This window comes from Entelurus aequoreus, linkage group LG20 (genome assembly GCF_033978785.1).
Source record: "Entelurus aequoreus isolate RoL-2023_Sb linkage group LG20, RoL_Eaeq_v1.1, whole genome shotgun sequence".
Lineage (NCBI taxonomy): Eukaryota > Metazoa > Chordata > Actinopteri > Syngnathiformes > Syngnathidae > Entelurus > Entelurus aequoreus.
In genome coordinates, this window is record NC_084750.1 from 34,359,888 (window position 1) to 34,382,889 (window position 23,002).

General features: G+C 38.4%; 1 protein-coding gene across 1 annotated transcript in view; it reads right to left on the reverse strand.

Moving 5' to 3' along the window:
- Positions 1–619: 619 nt before the first annotated feature.
- Positions 620–23,002, reverse strand: part of ehmt2 (euchromatic histone-lysine N-methyltransferase 2) — a 39,010-nt gene continuing 16,627 nt past the window's right edge. The window contains exons 12-26 of the mRNA XM_062029989.1: positions 20,959–21,198; positions 19,635–19,717; positions 17,623–17,729; positions 17,395–17,517; positions 17,200–17,301; positions 16,695–16,799; positions 14,606–14,760; positions 14,295–14,462; positions 8,602–8,746; positions 7,014–7,091; positions 6,817–6,932; positions 5,455–5,541; positions 5,299–5,377; positions 1,303–1,478; positions 620–1,209 (exon numbers count right to left, since the gene is read on the reverse strand). Of these exons, the coding sequence (XP_061885973.1) occupies positions 1,029–1,209; positions 1,303–1,478; positions 5,299–5,377; positions 5,455–5,541; positions 6,817–6,932; positions 7,014–7,091; positions 8,602–8,746; positions 14,295–14,462; positions 14,606–14,760; positions 16,695–16,799; positions 17,200–17,301; positions 17,395–17,517; positions 17,623–17,729; positions 19,635–19,717; positions 20,959–21,198 (1,945 nt within the window). The 3' untranslated portion in view covers positions 620–1,028. The remainder of the gene's footprint in view (positions 1,210–1,302; positions 1,479–5,298; positions 5,378–5,454; positions 5,542–6,816; positions 6,933–7,013; positions 7,092–8,601; positions 8,747–14,294; positions 14,463–14,605; positions 14,761–16,694; positions 16,800–17,199; positions 17,302–17,394; positions 17,518–17,622; positions 17,730–19,634; positions 19,718–20,958; positions 21,199–23,002) is intronic.

Here is a 23,002-nt window from a genome sequence, read left to right on the forward strand (position 1 = left end):
TGCTGTTCAGAAGCACTCATCAGAGTTGATATCACTCTGATACATACAGTACCTGTAAGAAAATGTTGCTAAAGGATACTTACAGGCCCGACTAATCAGAAGTTTGGTGACACTGTTGCACAATTGAATGAGTGTCACCAAACTTTCGACTTGTACTGTTTCACAATCGTATTAAGCAAATAATCATTAGAATAAAAATATATACAGGCCAAAAGCTTGGACACTACTTCTCATTCAATGAGTTTTCTTATTTTCATGACTATTTACATTGTAGATTGTCACTGAAGGCATCAAAACTATGAATGAACACATGTGGAGTTATGTACTTAACAAAAAAAGGTGAAATAACTGAAAACATGCTTTATATTCTAGTTTCTTCAAAACTCTGATTACTGCTTTGCACACTCTTGGCACTCTTTCGATGGAGTTTCAAGAGGTAGTCACCTGAAAGGGTTTTCACTTCACAGGTGTCATAGTTTTGATGCCTTCAGTGACAATCTACAAAGTAAATAGTCATGAAAATAAAGAAAACACATTGAAATGAGAAGGTGTGTCTAAACCTTTGGGCTGTACTGTACATATTGACAGTATATATATGGTACTGTACATGACAGCAAAATATGCTTGCAGGAATCAATGTGGGAAAACATTGTCCTGAATTTATTATAGGAAAGTTAGAAAACAAAAATAAAAGTCAATGCAAATGGAAATCCTAATCCTCTGTACAGGTGCAGGTTAGGTCAGAATGTGTAAAAAAAATGCTGCTTGTTTCTTGGCAAAACAGGAACTAAACATTGTATGTGACACATGATGGCAAATAAAAATTGTTTGACAATATGCATACAGTATGCAAGCAAACTTGATCTCATTTTGTTTTTTAGCAATAATTGAATGTTTTCGGCCCAAGTTGTCGACGATTGATAAAAGTTGATATTACAAATGTGTTATCACATAGACTAAAATAAAAAGTATAGTAGATTAAACATGTTGTTAAATGCGCCATAATATTACGATGAGTTTGAGTTCCTTTAAATGTGTCCGGGTATAGTTAATCCACAGTCTGCTCCCGCCTCTGGACTGGCGTCCATTCTGGCTAGTCTGCTCTGTTCCAAAGCGATGGCCTCTGCAGAGTGTTTGCATTTCTCCGAGCCACACTGACAGGTAAAGTACTTGCTCTTGATGTCCCAAAAGCGGTCTCCGTAGTCAAACCTATGCAAAGAGACACAGATAGGATGAACAAGCCTTCCTAAAAAGTGCAATGCAGACCATCGATGGAGGTGACTCACACGTCTCAACACTCACCCGAGCTCTTGGCCGCTGAGGATGTCTCTGGAGCTGAAGAAGGCAATGCGAGGAAACCTCAGGTCCTGGTGCAGCATGAAGACCCTCACTGGGATGAGGTTGGGGTCGCAAAGGTGGTTGATGAAGCGGCTGATGTTGCCGTAGTAACGAGCATCAATACAATACACCTCCCCGTCCTTGAAGAAAACACGTCTTCTGTTAGACATCAATTGCAGCTGGAATGTTTGACTGGAAAAGGTGGAGTCACGAAATGACTTTAATGCGACTGCTTTCCGGAAATTGTTCATGAAAACCAACACATTTCATGATAGACATAAAATACTCACAATTAGGGATGTCCGATAATGGCTTTTTGCTGATATCCGATATTGACCAAACCCTTAATTACCGATACCGATATCAACCGATACCGATATCAACCGATACCAATATATACAGTCGTGGAATTAACACATTATTATGCCTAATTTGGACAACCAGGTATGGTGAAGATAAGGTCCTTTTTTAAAAAATAAATTAAAATAAAATAAGATAAATAAATTAAAAACATTTTCTTGAATAAAAAAGAAAGTAAAACAATATAAAAACAGTTACATAGAAACTAGTAATTAATGAAAATGAGTAAAATTAACTGTTAAAGGTTACTACTATTAGTGGACCAGCAGCACGCACAATCATGTGTGCTTACGGACTGTATCCCTTGCAGACTGTATTGATATATATTGATATATAATGTAGGAACCACAATATTAATAACAGAAAGAAACAACCCTTTTGTGTGAATGAGTGTAAATGTGGGAGGGAGGTTTTTTGGGTTGGTGTACTAATTGTAAGTGTATCTTGTGTTTTTTATGTTGATTTAATTAAAAAAAAACAAAAAAAAACAAAACACGATACCGATAAAAAAAAAAAAACAGTAACATAGAAACTAGTAATTAATGAAAATGAGTAATATTAACTGTTAAAGGTTACTACTATTAGTGGACCAGCATCATGTGTGCTTACGGACTGTATCCCTTGCAGACTGTATTGATATATATTGATATATAATGTAGGAACCACAATATTAATAACAGAAAGAAACAACCCTTTTGTGTGAATGAGTGTAAATGTGGGAGGGAGGTTTTTTGGGTTAGTGTACTAATTGTAAGTGTATCTTGTGTTTTTTATGTTGATTTAATAAAAAATGAAAAAAAATAAAAAAAACCCGATACCGATAAAAAAAAACCCGATACCGATAATTTCCGATATTACATTCTAAAGCATTTATCGGCAGGCCGATATTATCGGACATCTCTACTCACAATAATCTAAAAGTTAAAAAACGAGGGCTGTCAAGTGATTAATTTTTTTAATCAGATTAATCACACTCTTGAACTGTGATAAATCATGATTAATCACAGGTTGCTATTTGCTTGCATAACTAAAGTTTCCTTAAGAAAATACCCCAATATATGGATACAAGTGCAATTTGGTAGTAAGAATGTCATACGCGCAGGGGTGTCAAACTCATTTTAGCTCAGGGGCCGCATGGAGGGAAATCTGTGCACACGCAGGCCGGACTAAAATCATGGGATTAAAACTAAAAAATAAAGACAACTTCAGATTGTTTTCTTTGTTTTACTTTGGACAAAAATAAAACAAACACATTCTGCAAATATTACAATAAAAATACCGGCAGCGGTAAAGTTTAGATCCATGAAGGAAAGAAGAACGTGAATGAATGTTTATAACTGAATACATTTACATATGCATACAAAAATCTTTTTGTTTTGTATTATTTTTTTAATGAATAAAATAACGTTTATGACAACCTTTTTCCAAAACACAATTTAGAATGTGAGATATAACAGGATAATGCATACATTTATCATTTGTTTTCAAAACGCTTACAAAAAAGTGGGACCCCAAAAATTTACTGTGGGACCCCATTTAAAGTAACTTTGATTTAATTTTTGTTCTTTCTAAAACCATACAATGTTCAGACACTTTTGGCCGCAGTCGCCATAAACTTGCGGTTTAAAGACATGTGTCGCTTCTTTGCTCATTCATATCTATGGCTGACAGACGTGTGCTCTACTGTATAGATGTTATTGTCTCTCCTGACGTATTAATCTACTTGCTAATTTCCTCTTCTGAGCTGGTTACTCTCTGATGTAATGTGGTTCCGATTAGCCCTCTGTTGAAGTGCACATAGCATTTATTATTTTCTTGTTTCACTACTTCACATTCAAGGTAGCCTAGCGCTGCGGCTACAATAGCTTTTCCTCTCCTCCTAACTCCACATGTCTGCACTAACCAAGCTGACACATAACATTAATATAATGTTAGTTAATGGTTCTCCCATTGTTTATTAGAACTAAACCTACAACTAACGTTTAGAGAACATTAGCAGTAATGCCGCATTTTAAAACAGTCCATGGATTCGTGAATCACCCATGTTCTAATCGTGATGCATCGTAGAATCGATCATCTTTTCCACATCAAATGCATTCGCTCACTCTTTGGCAAGTAATGAAAGTCGCCACTTCACACAGAATAAATCATCAAATATGACTGGAAGTAATCCACTAAATCAGGCATATTGCAGTAAAATAAAAATATAGTTGAGTCCTTTGGGGACACGGTGAATCACGACCAAGTCCAGTATGGTATGAATGGCGAAGTGAGTACACCCTAAGACAGACCTGGGCAAATTAAGGCCCTGGGCCGCATGCGCTTAAGCTTTTCAATCTGGCCCGCCGGACATTCCCCAAAACATTTTTTAGATCTAAAGGTCTAGTTCTAAAGCTTGGTGATATATCAGATAGTAGGTGGGTTTATTTTTTACCCTTCGCTTTCATATTTCGCTGTGTTTGTTGCATTTTTGTTGCGCTTCGCTTGATTGTAAAATATGTCAATCGAGAGGGGGTGTGACGTTCATATGTTGGCAATATTCAATGTTTTATCGTTCATAGTTAATATTGTAAATCCCACATTCTTTATTTTCATGTACATTCTGGGTGTCTCATTCAGTAAAACATTTTTAAATTCCATTCCGTTTTTTAAGGCGGTCTGTCATAACGTGTTTAGCAATCAATCAGACATTATTGTGAGGTTTTGTATTTGTGTTCCTAAAAATAGATTTACCGGCCCCCAGACACGTTTTTTTCTCTAAATTTGGGCCCCCGAGTCAAAATAATTGACCAGGCCTTCCCTAAGATAACTTGGTGTGCTAATAGATAACCAGAAAATAAATGAATCCACTCAACAGTGCACAACATTTAAATGAATAGACTAAATAGTTCATCTCGGGAATGTAAAAAAAATCATAATGTGAAATGCAGATTTTTCAGTTGTGTTTTTAAAATTTCCATTACCTTTTTAGGGCTGTCAACATTAACAAAATAACTCATATGATTAATTATTAAAAATATCACATTAATGACGAACACACTTAGATTAATCATGCAATTCATTTTTTTTTACCGTACAGCTCTTTTAACTTAAACATTATACGGTCATGGATCAGATCAATGCATATGTCAGCACAAAAATTTGTGAAAAGACTTCTTTCTTTTTTTTTTTTTTGTGAAAAGACTTCGATTGGTGTGCTTGCTGGCAAATTTTTACTCCAAAATATGGCCTGGAAGAACTTGAGATAAAACTCCTACCAATTTTTGGTGAAAATAAATAGCCAGCATACAGGTAAAACGATAAAAACATACCTAGATGACATTCTGACCAAAATTTGCATTGATGTACAAATATTGGTGTCTTTTCTTAAGCAAATGTTATTCATGCAAGGGAATAATCACCTGTGATAACTGTAATCATAATTCATCAAATTCATAAATGTGATTAATCTGATTTGACAGCCCAACTTTTTTAAAAGCTGTTTATCTGCTTTTGCATATGGTTTATATTAAAATTAAAGCCTTTACAGAGATAACTATTAGAGAGTTAAAACTATGTTTATTGTAGTTTCATTATTATCACTATAGTAGTTTGTGGTACCTTATTGTCCAAGTCAAAAAGGTAGGAATCGTCCTCTCTAACGTCGGCTTCTGCATCCGAGATCAGCTCCCCCACATATCTGCGTGGGAAGAAGACATCACTTAATCTGACACTTTCTGTGGAAAACATACCTTGATTGGACAGGTGGACTCTTACTCGCAGATGAAGCTTCCCTGGGGGATGTCCTGCAACGCTCGAACGCCCCAACCCATCTTCTCTGTCCTGTAGAGTTGAAGGCGAACTCTAAGAGAAGAATATGAACATTTAGTGGGTTTACTTCTAGTGTGAAAATACACAAAGTACCTAAATTTTGATGAAACGTGGCTTCTTATTTCTGACACATCAACAGAATGGGTGGTAATGTCCAAATTCACTTAAACCTTGGGTAATAGTTTGTGAATTAAGGACTACACATTGCTGAACTAAACTTGCTAATACAGGCAAAAAGTAATGTAAAGAATGCAATTCGACACTTCCCTTTATGACCAGTGGCATTTTAAATTTAAACTTAGTAGAAATTGGCACCTTTTTTCAGTGCTAAGTTAATACTTACTATCAAAGTAAACCATAAAGTTACTATTAAATCATGGTAACTATTTAGTTAGTGGCATCAAAGTGAGGCATACATTAGATATAGTTACACAATAGTTGATCATTTTCAATGTCTAAATCCGGACTTAACTGTCGTTTATAAATAATTAAATGTAATTTGACATTTGTGTATTTAATTACAATTCTAATGAATTAATTACACATTTAAGTAACTATTTAAAGGTGTATTTATTTTAAAAATGTTGTTCCATTTACTAAGCCTGATTTACTAAGATCCAAATACCTCGTGCTAAACAGCGTGTGCAATCTACAGTACAGGCCAAAAGTTTGGACACACCTTCTCCTCATTCAATGCGTTTTCTTTATTTTCATGACTATTTACATTGTAGATTGTCACTGAAGGCATCACAACTATGAATGAACACATGTGGAGTTATGTACTTAACAAAAAAAGGTGAAATAAATGACAACATGTTTTATATTCTAGTTTCTTCAAAATAGCCACCCTTTGCTCAAAATAGCCATTCTTGGCATTCTCTTAATGAGCTTCAAGCACATCTGTGAAGTGAAAACCATTTCAGGTGACTACCTCTTGAAGCTCATCGAGAGAATGCAGCGTGAGCACTCCTCTCTCTGTGTGGAACTGTGTCAGTTTGCATGTCCTTTTCCAAACGTGCTAAATAAAGTGCTCCCAAAACAGTAATGAGTATTGATAAATCACATCACAAATGTATTTCCATTTTCTTCTCCCATTATTGTGGGAGTTTTGATTATCAGCATATATTCTGCATATTAATAAAGACAAACGCAAAATGAACTGCGCACCTTATCCTGCTCACTTAACAGACGCAATCCACTTTGCACACGTTTAGTAGATCAGCTTTGCGTGTGCTTTCAAATTTGCGCATGTTTTAGTACACGCAAACCTTTAGTAAATCAGGCCCTATGCGTGTGTATACTACTTACTTGATGCCAGCCTGTACCACTCTGTTCTTGCATGTTCGGTGACAAGAGCAGGCCATGTTGCATTCAAAAATAAGTGGGGGTTCAATCTTGTTAAACTCCTGCAGCAACCGCTGATCCTACAGATAGAAAAGGGTATTCTATAGTTTTAATCTGCATACTTCTGACCCTACATGACATACATTTTGTCCTCCGTTTACCTTGTCATACCAGCAGCGGATGCTGAGCTGTCCACATAGACAGTTACTAGACGAGCAGTCGTCTGTGCAGCCACAGTGCTGAAGACAAGTGTGAGATTTGATGTAATATACTGCAGTTGAAGGCCTACTGAAACCCACTACTACCGACCACGCAGTCTGATAGTTTATATACCAATGATGAAATCTTAACATTGCAACACATGCCAATACGGCCGGGTTAACTTATAAAGTGCAATTTTAAATTTCCCCGGGAAACTTCCGGCTGAAAACGTCTATGTATGATAACGTTTGCGCGTGACGTCACTGGTTGAACCAGACATTTTGGAATAGCACGGTAGCCAGCTTAAGTCATCTGTTTTCATCGCTAAATTCCACAGTATTCTGGACATCTGTGTTGGTGAATCTTTTGCAATTTGTTCAATTAACAATGGAGACTGCAAAGAAGAAAGCTGTAGGTGGGATCGGTGTATTAGCGGCTGGCTACAGCAACACAACCAGGAGGACTTTGAGTTGGATAGCAGACGCGCTATCGTGAGTACAGCTTTGGCTTCCAAACATTTGATCGCTTGCCCGTACGTGCGTGTCACTATGTGCATGTCACGTACGTAACTTTGGGGAAATATATGTTTCTTGCCGACTCTGATGGCGGCCCGGGTGTCATCAAAAGCTACAACGCCCGCCGCCGTGCCGCTGTCCTCACCTTGACTTCCTCCGTCTCCGGGCCGCTGATCATCGTGGTGAAGTCCTTCGTCGCGCCGTCGATCGCTGGAACGCAGGTGAGCACGGGTGGTGATGAGCAGATGAGAGCTGGCGTAGGTGGAGAGCTAATGTTTTTAGCATAGCTCTGTCGAGGTCCCGTAGCCAAGTTAGCTTCAATGGCGTCGTTAGCAACAGCATTGCTAGGCTTCGCCAGGCGGTACAGCATTAACCGTGTGGTTACAGGTCCAGAGTTTGGAAGTATTGTTGATCTTCTGTCTATCCTTCCAGTCAGGGGCTTATTTCGTCTGTTTCTATATGCAGTTAAGCACGATGCTATCACGTTAGCTCCGTAGCTAAAGTGTTTCGCCGATGTATTGTCGTGGAGACAAAAGTCACTGTGAATGTCCATTTCGCGTTCTCGACTCTCATTTTCAAGAGGATATAGTATCCGAGGTGGTTTAAAATACAAATCTGTGATCCACAATAGAAAAAGGAGAGAGTGTGGAATCCAATGATCCCTTGTACCTAAGTTACGGTCAGACCGAAAAAAGATACGTCCTGCACGTCCTGGCTCAAATTACTGGGGTAATTGTCGCTTTCTCGGTCCAAATCGCTCTCGCTGCTGGTGTAAACAATGTGCAAATGTTCAACCGGTGACGTCACGCTACTTCTGGTACAGGCAAGGCTTTTTTTTTATCAGCGACCAAAACTTTATCGTTGATGTTCTCTACTAAATCCTTTCAGCAAAAATATGGCAATATTGCGAAATGATCAAGTATGACACATAGAATGGATCTGCTATCCCCGTTTAAATAAGAAAATTTCATTTCAGTAGGCCTTTGAGTTTGCTAGTCAAGTAGCAGAAGCAGTACAGTCCGAAACATCTTACCTGTAAATGTGTGATGTTGCGATCTATGTTCATCGCTGACGTTTCACAGTTTTCGGAAACGTATTTGTAGTCCGAAGGGCAGCCTTCGTCGTCCACCGCGTTGACACATGGAATGGGTACGTTCTCGTAGCCTTGGGCAATGTCACTAGGATAGTGGAGTAATAGTAAAGACAATCAGGTATAATGGCGAATTGTAAACCGAAAGCAGGCGAAGGGAGTACCTCAAAACAGATAACTGACACAATACTGTACAGAATATTAAATCATCATATACTTGCATGCTACCATTAGGGGTGCCGATAAGAAAAAAAAAAATCGATCCACACCTGAATCACTATTCCTATTTATTTCAATTCAGAATCTGTAAAAAAAAAAAAAAAAAAACAGTTTAAGAATTGATTTTTAAAATGACATCGCTGCGTTTATTCGTTCCGTGTATACATCATCACCCAGAAGCCAAGATGAGCTTTTGTAACCTTTAAAAAAGGTTTTGTTATAATTTATATACCCATTGATACGTTGTGAGAATCGATTTGAGTCAAGAAACGGTTTGAATCGAGAATTGATTCTGAATTGAATCATCAACCCTAGAGTCAGAATCAAATTAAATCGTGAGTAGTTGTAAGATACCATACAACTTGATTAGAATGGAATAGAAAATAATCATTTATTGTCACTGTCAACTTTGTAAAATTCAGTTTTAGCAGCTCCACATGACCTCAAGCAGTGCCTGAGACAACAAACCGTAGCAGTATAATAATAAATAAAAAATAATATGAAAAAAATGTATTGTATATTTTTTTAACCATGTCTCAACCTATATGGCATGCCTGTAGGATACCCTCTTTCACCGTAAATGGAGTTGCTTGCTTGCTTGTTTGCCTAAGAAATAGTTAACCCACAGGTCTTATGGGTCAGACTGATATCACATATTAGGTAGTAGATCCAAAGATGGTTTGTTTATTTTAGATAAGAGTTGTGGAGTCAGATCAGTACAGGAAGTAGTTTTAACAAAAGGGTGATACCAAAACCAAAGGACAAGGTCAATTAGCAATTTGAAAAAAAGGTTAAGTTACACCTTGAAACCAAACCAACAGAAAAATCGAAGGAAAAACACCACTTGATCTCTTGATGGCAGAAAGTCAAACCTACTTGAGCGGGGCCTGATTGTCTCCCTTTTCAAGATTGTCTTTGTACCATTAACTTCAATCAATCACAATTCTGAATCGGAAACCACTTAGGGAGTCTTGATTGAGTCAAAAGAATACGCTAAAAGGGGAACTGCACTTATTTGGAATTTTGCCTATCATTCACATTCCTGATGAGAGGCAAAAAGACAAAAGGTTTTTGGGTTTTTTGCCTTCTAACTTGTAATAATCCGTTCGTTCTAGCAATGCAGCTAATGGGAACGATCCATTAACCTGTATAATAACCAAGCTGTAGCGACATTGTTATTGTAAAAGCCAACACTGAGGAACTCTTTTGCTTGCGTAGTAATACATCGCCATGCTGCGGGATTAGCCGTAAACTAGCTACTGTAAGCTGTAAACTAGCTACTGTAAGCGGTAAACTAGCTACAACAAGAGGTAAACTAGCTACTACGTCAACAACTGAATGGCTTTTGAGTTTGTACTGCACAATAAGATGCCATAGGACACCAATCTGTACTGACTGAAAAACAAGAACAATCATGTTAAAGTATTTATAAAGTATTATTTGTATGTACTGTAGCTGTACGGTGATGTGCTTGTATCATGATCAATATTAGTGACTCACTCTATGTTTGGTCAAGCTGGCCGGGGACGTTTCCAGTTGATTTGGGTAAGCAATCCATTTATTTCGGCATAACTTGGCTCAAAGTTTCACATTTGCAGCTTGACCAAATCATGCTGACCTGACTCTCTCGACTTCCGTCTGCTCCAACGTTTCACCCTCCGTTCGTGCTCGCTTCTATAAGCAGCAGCTCATCCTCCATATGTTAAGCTTCAATAAGATTAGGTTGCGAATCCTCATTTGTCCAAAAATAGTAGTCTTCGTTGTCTATTACCAAGTCTGCCATGATTAAAACACACTTGTGTTTGTTTCCGGAAGTAGGGACACACATTTGTTGCCTGAAGTGTGCTGCTGTGGAAACGGAAATAAATGTGCAGAGAAAATAGGTTTCGTAATTGCTTAAAATGACCAAAATACTGTCACACCGCGGTGAGGGATGTCTTGTCTTGGTTTTTTCTGTCTTGTGAATTGCATGTTTTAATTTGAAAAGTAACTCTCCTCTCGTTTCAGATCACTTGCCCTTCCTTTTGTGTCATCAGTCTGACATCCCTGATCCCTGATTGTTTCCACCTGTTCCCCATTACCCTCATGTGTCTTATAAGCCCACACCTCCCCTTTGTTCTGTGCCAGATTGTCTCGTTTGTTCGTGCCTCTCTAGCATCCTGTCCAAGCCTTGCTTCGTCTCTTGTTTGAATCTCTTGATCCTGAATTCCCTTGTTGATATTTTGAGTTGTCTTTTTCTCCTCCTCAGCAGAGTGATTTTGGTTATTTAGTTTTGCAGCCGAAGTGTTGAGTTTTCAGTTTTTTCTTACAGTTCTTCCTTTTCCTCAATTTTTTGAGTGACACCTTTTGTTAACTTTTTTTAGATAAGATACAGTGTAGAAGTTTTATAGCCATTGTTTCTCCCTCCTTTTGGAGCGTTTTTTTGTTTATGATAAACTTCATAGATTAAATCCTGCGCCAAGTTTAGTTCGTTATTGTTTTTGTGTTTCCTCCTTTCGGAGTGATTTTCGGTCGTTCCTTTTTGTGGAACCTTTTTTCGCCGACTAGTCAGGTTATCGCCTATGTTGATTTGCCCTGACTCTGGAGGTGAAAAGAAACTTTCAAAATAAAAGCCTGCTGGATTGTTCCCTACTCTACATCTGAGTCCCATTTTTGACCAAGCCTGACAATTACAATAAATGTTGTGCATATTGTTATAAACATGTCTGTTATTACATTATATATATACTTGAAGTGTGTAAATAAAATGTTGATGGATGTTTTGAAGTTGTTTTAAAAGGCTTTGAAGGCTGCAACCGTGACTCCCATTAGCTGCCTCTCGCAAGCGTTTTTTTCTCATCTTTAAAATAAAAAAATTAAAAACAAGAGATGTGTGTTCTTGTCTCATGATTGTGAGCGATAGGCAAAATTCCAAAAAAAGTGCACTTCCTCTTTAAGGCCCAGACAAACTCGGGGTGAACAAACACGGAGTCCCACAAGACCCCTACACGCAAACCTCAAACGTTACGCTTGTGTGAGCTCTGCTCCACGCACTGTGTCACGCAAAACACTGCTCGCCATGTTTCACATTGACCCACATGACACCAATCTGCATTTTGCCACACGAGCGTAATCATAAAACCTAAATCATGTCAATGTATGAATGAAATGTTTTCCACGTCTCACCCCTGAGACAATTTCATACACGGTTGATTTTCCGGACTTGATAACTGGTTGCAACACTTTTCCCGCAGTAGGCGGTAGCGATTACTCAGAGTGACCGCCATCCTCTGTACGTCTCTTGTGGCGTTTAATGGCTGTACGTCTTTGAATTTTTGCAAAGCCGGCAAGTAGAACAGTCGTCAATGTAGGCGCCATGAGGAAAAAATGAACACAACGCCCAAGGATTGTGGGAATTGTAATATTGGAATATTATTTTGACAATGTTATGTCAATTTTGCCATGTACAGTTATTCCGTGCTTAACATATATATAAATAACATCATAACATCAAAATGATTTCCACGACTCACAAAATATAGATTCGGACATGAACATTTTTGCGACAAATTCCGAAAAACACTTGAGTGCTTCTGGACCTGGAACTTGAACTGTTGTAAAAACATTGGCAGATCTTTGCATTGACATTTTAACCTTGCAAACAAACAGAACACAGGGGTCCACACTAGCGATTTACATAACTGGGGCATTTCTTAAGGCACCACTTTAAGTCCTCTCTTTTTTGGCAGTTACAATTATTTTTTGTAATGCAATTTATGTAACTAAGGTGTTGCTGTAGGTTGTTTACTTCAGATGCAGTCAGTAGTCATTCGTTGAACTTTTTTAGTTATATTAGTGTTGTTCCTCTAGGTTCCATTTTAGGTCCTCTTTTTCATCATTTAGGCTATTCAACTGGTGGCCTGCAAGTTTAGTTTAAAGAGAGAGACTCACAATTTTGCAGAAGATTCTTAAAATGATGAGAGTGCAGTCATAGAGATGATGTTTGACTAACTTTTCTGTAGGTTCCTAAAAAAGCAGAGCGCTCCTGTAACTCTGATGAAATAAATAGACCAAAATGAAATGTCTACTGTCGAGGACACTGGATCTCCAAAATATACAAAATAAGAATAATAGTGAAGGGAAAAATCCGGCCCCCCCGGTCTTTAGCTTTCTGGAAATGGGGCCTCCAAAACAATTTAGTTGAATATCCCTGCTCCATTTCAGCTCAATTTGTTGAGGTAGCTGGCCATCCCACGCTAATTGCCTGGTACACATATCAAGATAATTGAGCAATTTTAAGCCTGACTTCCTCCTTCCACCCGAAAACAGCAAAATATTATTAATAATCTGAAGGTAAAGTGCCCTTAAAGAGGACCTTATGCAAAACCTATCGGTACCTGTTTTTGTATGTAAGTATGTAAGTACATTTTATTTTTAAAGCGCTTTTCACAGATAAAACCACAAAGCGCTGTACAAAACATAGGTGAATTAAAACAACAATTCAATTAAAACAACAGGGGCAACATCATAAAAAGGATAAAAAGTGGATTAAAAATTATAGTTAAAAGATGCATTAACTAAAAGCTTTACCAAAAAGAGAAGTCTTCAAATGTTTCTTAAAAGTGTCAATACAGTTTTTGCGTATTTGGGATTTGCCTAAGTCCCAAAAATTTTGAATACAACTATGGAGGCATGGCAAAGATATTTATAAAACAATCTTGCCTTCCTTCATACTTCCTCCAAACGAGCCATTTAGGATTTGAGTAGCTAGTGACAATTTTGTCCCTGGTTCCGTCAAAGAGCTTTGTGTGAGTCCGCCATCGTAGTACCTAAGTTCCTTCTTTTTCTGTATCCTCTTGTTGTGGGGCAGACTGGCTCGTATATGCACATGTATCCTCCGCTGTTGCCATTTCTAATAGAAAGCAGCGTATAGTTTGAACTTATATCTCTGTCAGTAGACTCGATACGGAAGCTTTAAAAACCACAACATGGCTGACGGGGAGAAGACCCAGTTGCAGTGGAAGCACATAAATAAGATCGCCACCGTCAGACCATTAGAAAGCATCTTGAAAGTGGTCTGTAAAACAATCTGTACAACATTTTGACCAAAGAACCACCAGTACATGTTATGTAGACCACAAAGAAGTGTTTTGAATGTTCAATCAATCAATCAATCAATGTTTATTTATATAGCCCTAAATCACAAGTGTCTCAAAGGGCTGTACAAGCCACAACGACATCCTCGGTACAGAGCCCACATACGGGCAAGGAAAACTCACCCCAGTGGGACGTCATGTTAAATCATAATATGACCCCTGATGTAAACTGGCACTATAAAACTGTATTTGACCTGCCTATTGCCATCTAAAGTAAAAAAGTAAGACAGAGAGACACCAACGCCAATGGATGCAAGCTCCCAAAACATTAACAGCATTTACCTGCATATGATTCTTTCTGTCCGAAGCATACGATTGGTTATTCCCCTTCGTATCTTTCTGTTGATTTGGAGTGCAACCCAGACTGGCGTGTCGGGGCGGGCAAGAGTGAGGGGTGTGTCTCCTTCCCTGTTCATGATGTCAATATCTGCACCTCTGGACAGAAACAACCTAACATGCCAGCTTTGTAAGTTACAGTAGTTGATCGTGTCAAGAATATCATGTCAATTTGGTAGTTACATGTTCAAAGTAATATGGCTGGGAAATAGTGCTTAGATAATAAAGCATGAAACACTTGATTGAATTTGACTCACGTAACGCATTCCAAGTAGCCTTCTCTGGCAGCGATGTGGAGTGGCGTGTCTCCATGCAGGTTTACTGCTGCAAGTGAACAGCCAGCGTTCAACACCATCTCTGCAATATCCACGCTTCCTGCATACGCTGCCCAGTGGAGACACACATTCAGCTCCTAAAGGGAAACATTTTCGTTGATTAAAATGTATCTGTGATTAATTCAGTTAAATACAAATTCAAACATACCAGTATGTATGGTCAATTTGTTTTAGACAGGCTTATATAATAAGTTACGTTAAGAAACATAATGTGGTTCCAGTTAATTACACATGTCTAAAAAGGAGTAGGAAGCAGCAGAGCCTATTTAATTATAACCCTTTTTGTTATCGATTACTGATCATTCATTCACAGCACATATTTTACATGTTGACACATATACAGTATAGTACAATACTTCCTGAACTTAAAAAATATATAGTTCTGAGAATAATAAACAATGTTGGGTATCAGAAACACACATCTACAGTCATGGCCAATAGTATTGGCACCCCTGCATTTCTGTCAGATAATGCACCACTCCTCCCAGAAAATTGTTGAAATTACAAATGCTTTGGTATTCACATGTTTATTTATTTTGTTTGCATTGGAACAACACAAAAACAGCCAATTCTGATATTATTTTACACAGAACTCCAAAAATGGACTGGACCAAATTATTGGCACCCTCAACTTTTGGTTCTGCCTCGGGGAGCCATGGTCATGTTTGCACCAGAGACCAGCTGCTGGCTCTCTGCCACACCGGAGTCCACATAGAGAGACCGGAGGTGATGCAGAGGAAAAGACGGTGCTGTGCAGAGAGCGTTGAGCGTTAGGATGGACGAGCTTCACAGAGCCCTGGTTGAATGAGCACTTTGGTTTCCCTGGACGGATTCTCACTCATCGGCGCTGACTGGACATTGGCCGAATGCTAGTGGGCAAACTAGGACAGATCCTGCTCTCTTGGTTACTTTGTTGGGTCTGTTCCTGTCTCTGTCTGTGCTGCCACACACCCCAGGAGACGACGTGTGGCGCATCACAGAGGCCACTGAGGTTTTTGTTTTGTTTGTCCAGCATGGTGCAATAGAATGTGCGCATTGTGTATTATTTGTTGCTAATATTTTACTTTTGTAGCTGTATGTACAAATAGTTCCACTGAAGTAGCAGGTGGTTGCATCAGATTTGTACTCTTTTAATGTATTTCATGTCCTTTGTGTTCTGCGCTCTCTCGCAGTTGTTATGTTTTTGTTTCTTACATTGAACAAAGAGCACAATGTACAAAGTCAAATTCCTTGTGTGTTAAACATACTTGGCCAATAAAGTTGATTAAATAAAATACATACAAAAATAGTAATTTATGTATACAAATTAAGCGCTAACTTAACAGTTGTGTACAATGCAAATTGTTTCCAAGACGTTGGTCACAGCAGTCAAGTGTTGCTCTAACACAGAAAGTACTGTAAAAAAATATGCCACTAAAAACAAGTACCGTATTTTTCGGAGTATAAGTCGCTCCGGAGTATAAGTCGCTCCGGAGCATAAGTCGCACCGGCCGAAAATTCATAATAAAGAAGGAAAAAAACATATATAAGTCGCACTGGAGTATAAGTCGCATTTTTTGGGGAAATTTATTCGATAAAAACCAACACCAAGAATAGACATTTGAAAGGCAATTTAAAATAAATAAAGAATAGTGAACAACAGGCTGAATAAGTGTACGTTATATAACGCATAAATAACCAACTGAGAACGTGCCTGGTATGTTAACGTAACATATTATGGTAAGAGTCATTCAAATAACTATAACATATAGAACATGCTATACGTTTACCAAACAATCTGTCACTCCTAATCGCTAAATCCCATGAAATCTTATACATCTAGTTTCTTACGTGAATGAGCTAAATAATATTATTTGATATTTTACGGTAATGTGTTAATAATTTCACACATAAGTCGCTCCTGAGTATAAGTTGCACCCCCGGCCAAACTATGAAAAAAACTGCGACTTATAGTCCAAAAAATACGGTACTATGTTTTTCCAAATAAAGTTTTGATATGACAATAACTCACCTTGTCACTGATGGTAACGTCGGCTCCTCGGTTCAGCAGCACCTTGATCACCTCCACGTGTTTGTGCTCTGCAGCCCAAATAATTGGCGTCCAACCGCCGTTGTCCTGAGATTAGCCATGGAGAAGAATTATAAAATGTATCTGTGTTAATCGGTAATAGGAACTAATAGTGGATGTTGCTGTCAGCCCAATAATAACATTACTATAATTAAGTAAGTACATTTCATTTATAAAAGTCTTTTCACAGATAAGAATCACACAGTGATGTACAAAAACAAAACATAGGTGAATTAATACAACAATTTCAATAAAAACAACAGGGGCAACAAAATAAAAAGGATTAAAAAAACGTTAAAAAGTCCATTAACACAGTCAAGCTCACGGAGGGACTGGTGCAAGTCACTCCATTCTATACAATGCAAACTCCTTTTTGCATGCATGACTGATGACATGTACAGTAAGTGATGCATACAAAAGTGTATTTTTGGAATTAGAAGCTCATTACCTGACCATTGACATCAACTTGTCCTGTCTCCAACAGCATGCTGACAATTTCTAGGTTGCCCTGTTTGGCTGAATGGTGGAGGCCAGTATAACCATCAGTCTCCTGAAAATAAACCAACAACATGAAACATGAATCTTGACCAAACCTGCAAAATCTTACTGTCACTGTTTTTTGAAAGGAGACAGCGATACTTACAACATGATAGACACAGGCGCCATTCTGGACCAGGTATCGAGCCACCTCTATGTGGTTGTTGACAATGGCTTCAAGGAGTGGCGTTCTAAGGTCTCTGTCTTGAGCATCAATTTGGGCACCTGCCTGGCAGTAGAAGATTGTCATTTATTAGCTAATGCACCGGATGGGGATAAAACCCTAATAAACAAATGACACATACATGTATGCTGTGTTAATGCACCCTCTCACCTGCAGGAGTATGTAGCAGACTTCAAGGAGTCCTCTTTGAGCGGCAGCATGTAGAGCAGAGCGCCTGTTCTGAGAGTCAGGCTGGTATGTGGGATCAATGCCTTCCACTTTGACAAAAAACATTGTACAAAATATTAAGATTTTTTTTAACAATTTAAAAACATAATAATCATTTCATCACATACACAAAATTGAAGATAACCAAAATATATACAAAAAAAATTGGTCAAAATGTTAGTGAAAATGTTCTAACTAGAAATATACGAGCATTGTTTTTGTAGTATCTATTCCCTTTTATGAAAAAAAAGGTGAAATAACTGAAGACCTGTTTTATATTCTAGTTTCTTCAAAATAGCCACCCTTTGCTCCGATTACTGCTTTGCACAGTCGATGAGCTTCAAGCACACTTGTGAAGTGAAAACCATTTCAGGTGACAACCTTCTTGAAGCTCATCGAGAGAATGCCAAGAGTGTGCAAAAAAGTAATCAAAGCAAAGGGTGACTATTTTGAAAAAAATAGAATATAAAACATGTTATCAGTTATTTCACTTTTTTAAGTACATAACTCCACATGTGTTCATTCATAGTTTTGATGCCCTCAGTGACAATCTACAATGTAAATAGTCATGAAAATAAAGAAAACGCATTGAATGAATAGGTACAGTATGTCCAAACTTTTGGCCTGGACTGTATATACATAAAAAAGTCAATTAAAAATATTCAAATTTAAAAGAAAACTTTTTTTGGAATTTTGCCCATCAACCAAAATCCCTATATGAGACAAGACTTCTTTCCCTTTACTGTGTTTCTAGTAGAACAACTGCCAGCACGAGGCGGATAACAATGCAGGTAATGAGGATTCTACTATTTCGCCTTTCACACACTAAAATAACATCCCAAAACCGCCAAAACGCTCCATTTATATGCCGTGACCTGCATATTAACCATTCTTTAGCGACATTGTTATTGTAAGGAACTACTTTTCTGGTGTAGTGATGCCGTGCAATGGTCACAGCGTCTTTGGCAACTATCAAGAGCTGTGAGGTAATGCTAGCAGCTACTGGAGTTGCTTTTGCTGCTGAATCGCCTTTGAGTTTGGAAATGTTTGAAACTTGGAAATTCCACACGCTACCAGCTAAAAACCCAGACCGACTTAAGCAGCGGATACTGGCTCTCAACTTAAGACAGGAGGCACCACTAGGAAGATGCAGCAAGATGCTCGTTTGCTCCCAGCATTTTTTTTATCTGAGGAGTGAGGATTACGCTGAATTCACCAGCTAAATGGGGAGCACAAGTCTTGTGCTGAAAGATATGAACATACAGTACCATCATTAAGCATTCCAGTGAGAGAAGACATTGTAAGGGAATGTTTTATGTTTTTATTTTGTTGATGAAACATTTAGCATTTAGCACGAGTGCTACATGATAGTTTAGTGTTTCACTATAGCTGGATCTGCCTAGTACCAGCTTCTGAAATGTGTGGCTAATCCTCTGTATATTCAGGCTCAAATAGATAAGGTTCTGGATGTCCCAAAGTAGTTGTCGCTGGCTTTCACAAAGTCTTTATTGTTAGCAAATAGAGAACATGCTCTCTATGCTGTTGTTGCTATTGACAGAAGTAGCATTCGTTGCTATGCGCTCTGTGAAATCAATGCACCCAGGAAAGAAGTAATGCTTAAAATGACCAAAATACTGTAAGGACTACATGTTATCATGAATGCCTGCTACTCCATTGTTATAGCATGAATATAAAACATTGCTGGAGTTTTTGTTAGAACGTGTTATAAGCAGAAAAGGTGAATCCCCATTACCAGAATCGTTAGCCGCCTCCTACTAGCAGTTTTTTACTATGTAGATTGCACAGAAAAAAGAATGATGTGTGTTCTTGTCTCCCATAGGGATTGTTGATGAGGGAACAAATTCTAAAAAAAAGTGCAGTTTTCATTTAAGCATAGTAGTCATATTTCTATTAAGAAAGCAACATAAGTTTACAAATTATTTTGTTCAACTCACTTAGCATCAATAAAACTTTCTGCACCTCGCCTTGCTTGGCAGCAGGGTAGAGTTGGCGAGGGTGGAACCTCAGTTTCTTTTTCCTAAAAAAAAACACAACAACTTTTGATTTAAACAGTCAACATTTTTCGGGAGCACCAAGCATCCATCTCCATTTAGTAATAGTGGTATACCACGCCTTTCTATATACCTAATAAGAGATTATTTTGACAAGTTTTTAATTATACCAGGTAGGCTGCGAATCCCAGTATGTTGGCCAAGAAGAATGTAGATTTACCTTGTAGCCTAGATATTATACATTTATGGTTAATTTTATTAGAAGAATCCTACCATTTCTACAGTGTACAAACTAGAAATTGATGGCGTGAACAACTCTGCAAACATTTCGGCAACATTGTAATGAGCAGCCAGCCAGTAAACCACACACCCAGTCATTTCGCTTTACGCACACAGGCACGCGCGCACACACACACACACACGCACGAGCATGCGCACGCACACACACACACATGCAAGAACAAGAAGCGGCACAATACCCAGAAGACTCATGTTACGCTTGTCTGCAAATTTAGTGATTTTTACTCAACTAAATGTTAAAAAACAATTTAATCATATAGAAATACATTGACAACACAGTTTAATGGACAAATATTAACATTTATTTTATGGTTTTATTGTTTTTGTAAATCCACCTTACCTGCCTACCCTGACTACACACCCATGCTACTTATTAATCTATTATATCCAAACTTTTAACATATTTTATTTTTTATTATGTTTATTGCACTGTAGCTCTGGTTAAGAACATATTTCCATTTCCTTTGTGTATATGCATTTACTCTGAAAATGACAAGTAAAGGAATCTGAATCATAGTGGTCAATTATTATCTTAATAGCCCTTGAAATGAGCAGGATATGGCCATTTTAAAGATGCTGAAACCAATCATGTAAATCAATACTGTACATGCTAAGCTAGCTGAACAATACAGCAACATCTTAGCTTTGTATTATAGGTAACAAAGCATATTAGTGTACTATCTAATAATACAGTATGCCTCATTAATAATGTATTAATTAGATTTTTTGAATATGCCAAGGGGCAATGAAAAACCAGCCTCTGGGCCCCACTGTGGATTTCCCTGCTCTAAATTATCCATTAGTGTAAATGTTCATGATTGTTTGGCATACGCGCCCGGTAACTGACTGTCAAGGGTGTACCCTGTCTCTCGGCCCAAGTTAGCTGATATAGGCTCTAGCTCAGCATCGGTGTTTCTACTGCTTCAGCTGACAGAATACTTGAATATTTAAATACTTGAAAGCAAACCTTTCAGTGTCCTGTGTGAGAATAGCCTTTTGTAGCGCTGCCCTGCTGGGTCCTGGTGGAAGAGCACTGGGGCTAACAGGTTTCCCGTTTGGCATACAGACAGAAGGCCCCACGCTGTCCACCCCTTCTTCTGGAGGAGGAATGGTGGTGACGGACGCAGTTGAGGGTGCCGGTTGGGTTGGTTGCTGTTGTTGTTGCTCCACGGTCAGTGTTACCATTCCATGGCTGCGCATACGTGCACTGGTAAAGGCCATACAGAAGGATAATGTAACACACATGACATTTTGAGCTTTTCTTTTTTTAATATGATACTGCAGCACCTCGATTTATGAACACCTTTTTTTGCAAACTTTTCTATTTACAAACCATAAGATAGAGCCAAATATGTCTTTCTGTGCGAACCATGGCTGTGTACGAACACTTCATTCATTCATTCATATTGTGTCCAATTGGCAGAAACCTTGTGCCAGAGGCGCAGCCATTTTGCGGCGGCAGAGCCCTCCATGCCACTACACCAGACCTGGGCAAATTAAGGCCCAGGGGCCACATGCGGCCCATTAAAATTTTCAATCTTGCCCGCCAGACATTCCCAAATCATTTTTTTAGATCTTTAAGATGGAAACTGTAGCTGCCATTATGATGTGCAGTGATGTTTTCAAATGACCGTCAGTCTTGAACTATACAAAGTATTTCAATGGTTGGAATGTGCGCTTTTGCATGATATACTAGTTACTATGGTAATCTAAGTTACAGCAGCTCAGACGAGGCACCAAGCAGTGTGGGCGTGGTTTGTTTCCACAGAGTGTTTCCAGAGAGGCCAGCCTGAAATGCGGGTGTCAGGGACAGACGCGAAGGAGATTTTTACAACAAAGTTCTGCAAGAAAAGTGATATATCAGATTGTAAGTGGAGTTTTTTTACCCTTCGCATTCATATTTCACCGTGTTTGTTGCATTTTTCTTGCGTTTCGCTTGATTGTAAAATATGTCGATCGAGAGGGGGTGTGACGTTCATATGTTGTCAATATTCAGTGTTTTATCGTTAATAGTTAATATTATAAATCCCAAATTCTTTATTTTCATGTACATTCTGGGTGTCTCATTCAGTGAAAAAATTTAAAATTCCATTCCGTTTTTAAGGCGGTCTGTCATAACAATCAGACATTATTGTGAGGTTTTGTATTAGAGATCCTAAAAATAGATATACTGGCACCCAGACACATTTTTTTCTCAAAATTTGGCCCCCGAGTCAAAATAATTGCCAAGCCTGCACTATACTGTGTGCGTGTGTATTTTCAATGTTTTTTTTAGCATTTTGCTAACTCAATAGGAGTCCCAAAGAGACACCAGATCAGTGTGGAAAGTGGGAGGGAATTGCTGTGGGGTTAAAAAAAAAGACTATTGGCAAGGAGTACATCAATGGCACTAGCAAGTAATATGGAATAATCGACTAAGCAGTCTTTGCACTATAGCAAGATTTTAATTGTGATGAGACCTGACTTTTCTGGAAAAATATGCCAAAGCGGACTTACTGTATATCACAGCGGAGAAGACGGTACTAGAGGGACACAAGCCAATCAAGGATCGCCTGCATCAGTGGCGTCATTATCAACACACACACACACACACACACACACACACACACACACACACACACACACACACACACACACACACACACACACAAACAAACAAACAAACAAACAAACAAACAAACAAACAAACAAACAAACAAACACACACACACACACACACACACACACACACACACACACACACACACACACACACACACACACGCACGGCCCTTCTTAGCTTTCCCGTCCGTTGTGTCTGCCTGCTTTCTGCCCCAGTCAGCTCCACATTTGCAGACGACGAGGTAAAGTGGATTTTACTTTTTAAACATTTATTATTGCAGCAAAATTGTTATTAAAGGGGAGCTGCACTTTTTTTTGCCTATAAGTCACAATCCTTATGAGAGACAAGAACACATGTATTTTTAATGCATTCTAACTCGTAAATAAAATTTAATAAAAGTACGCTTACA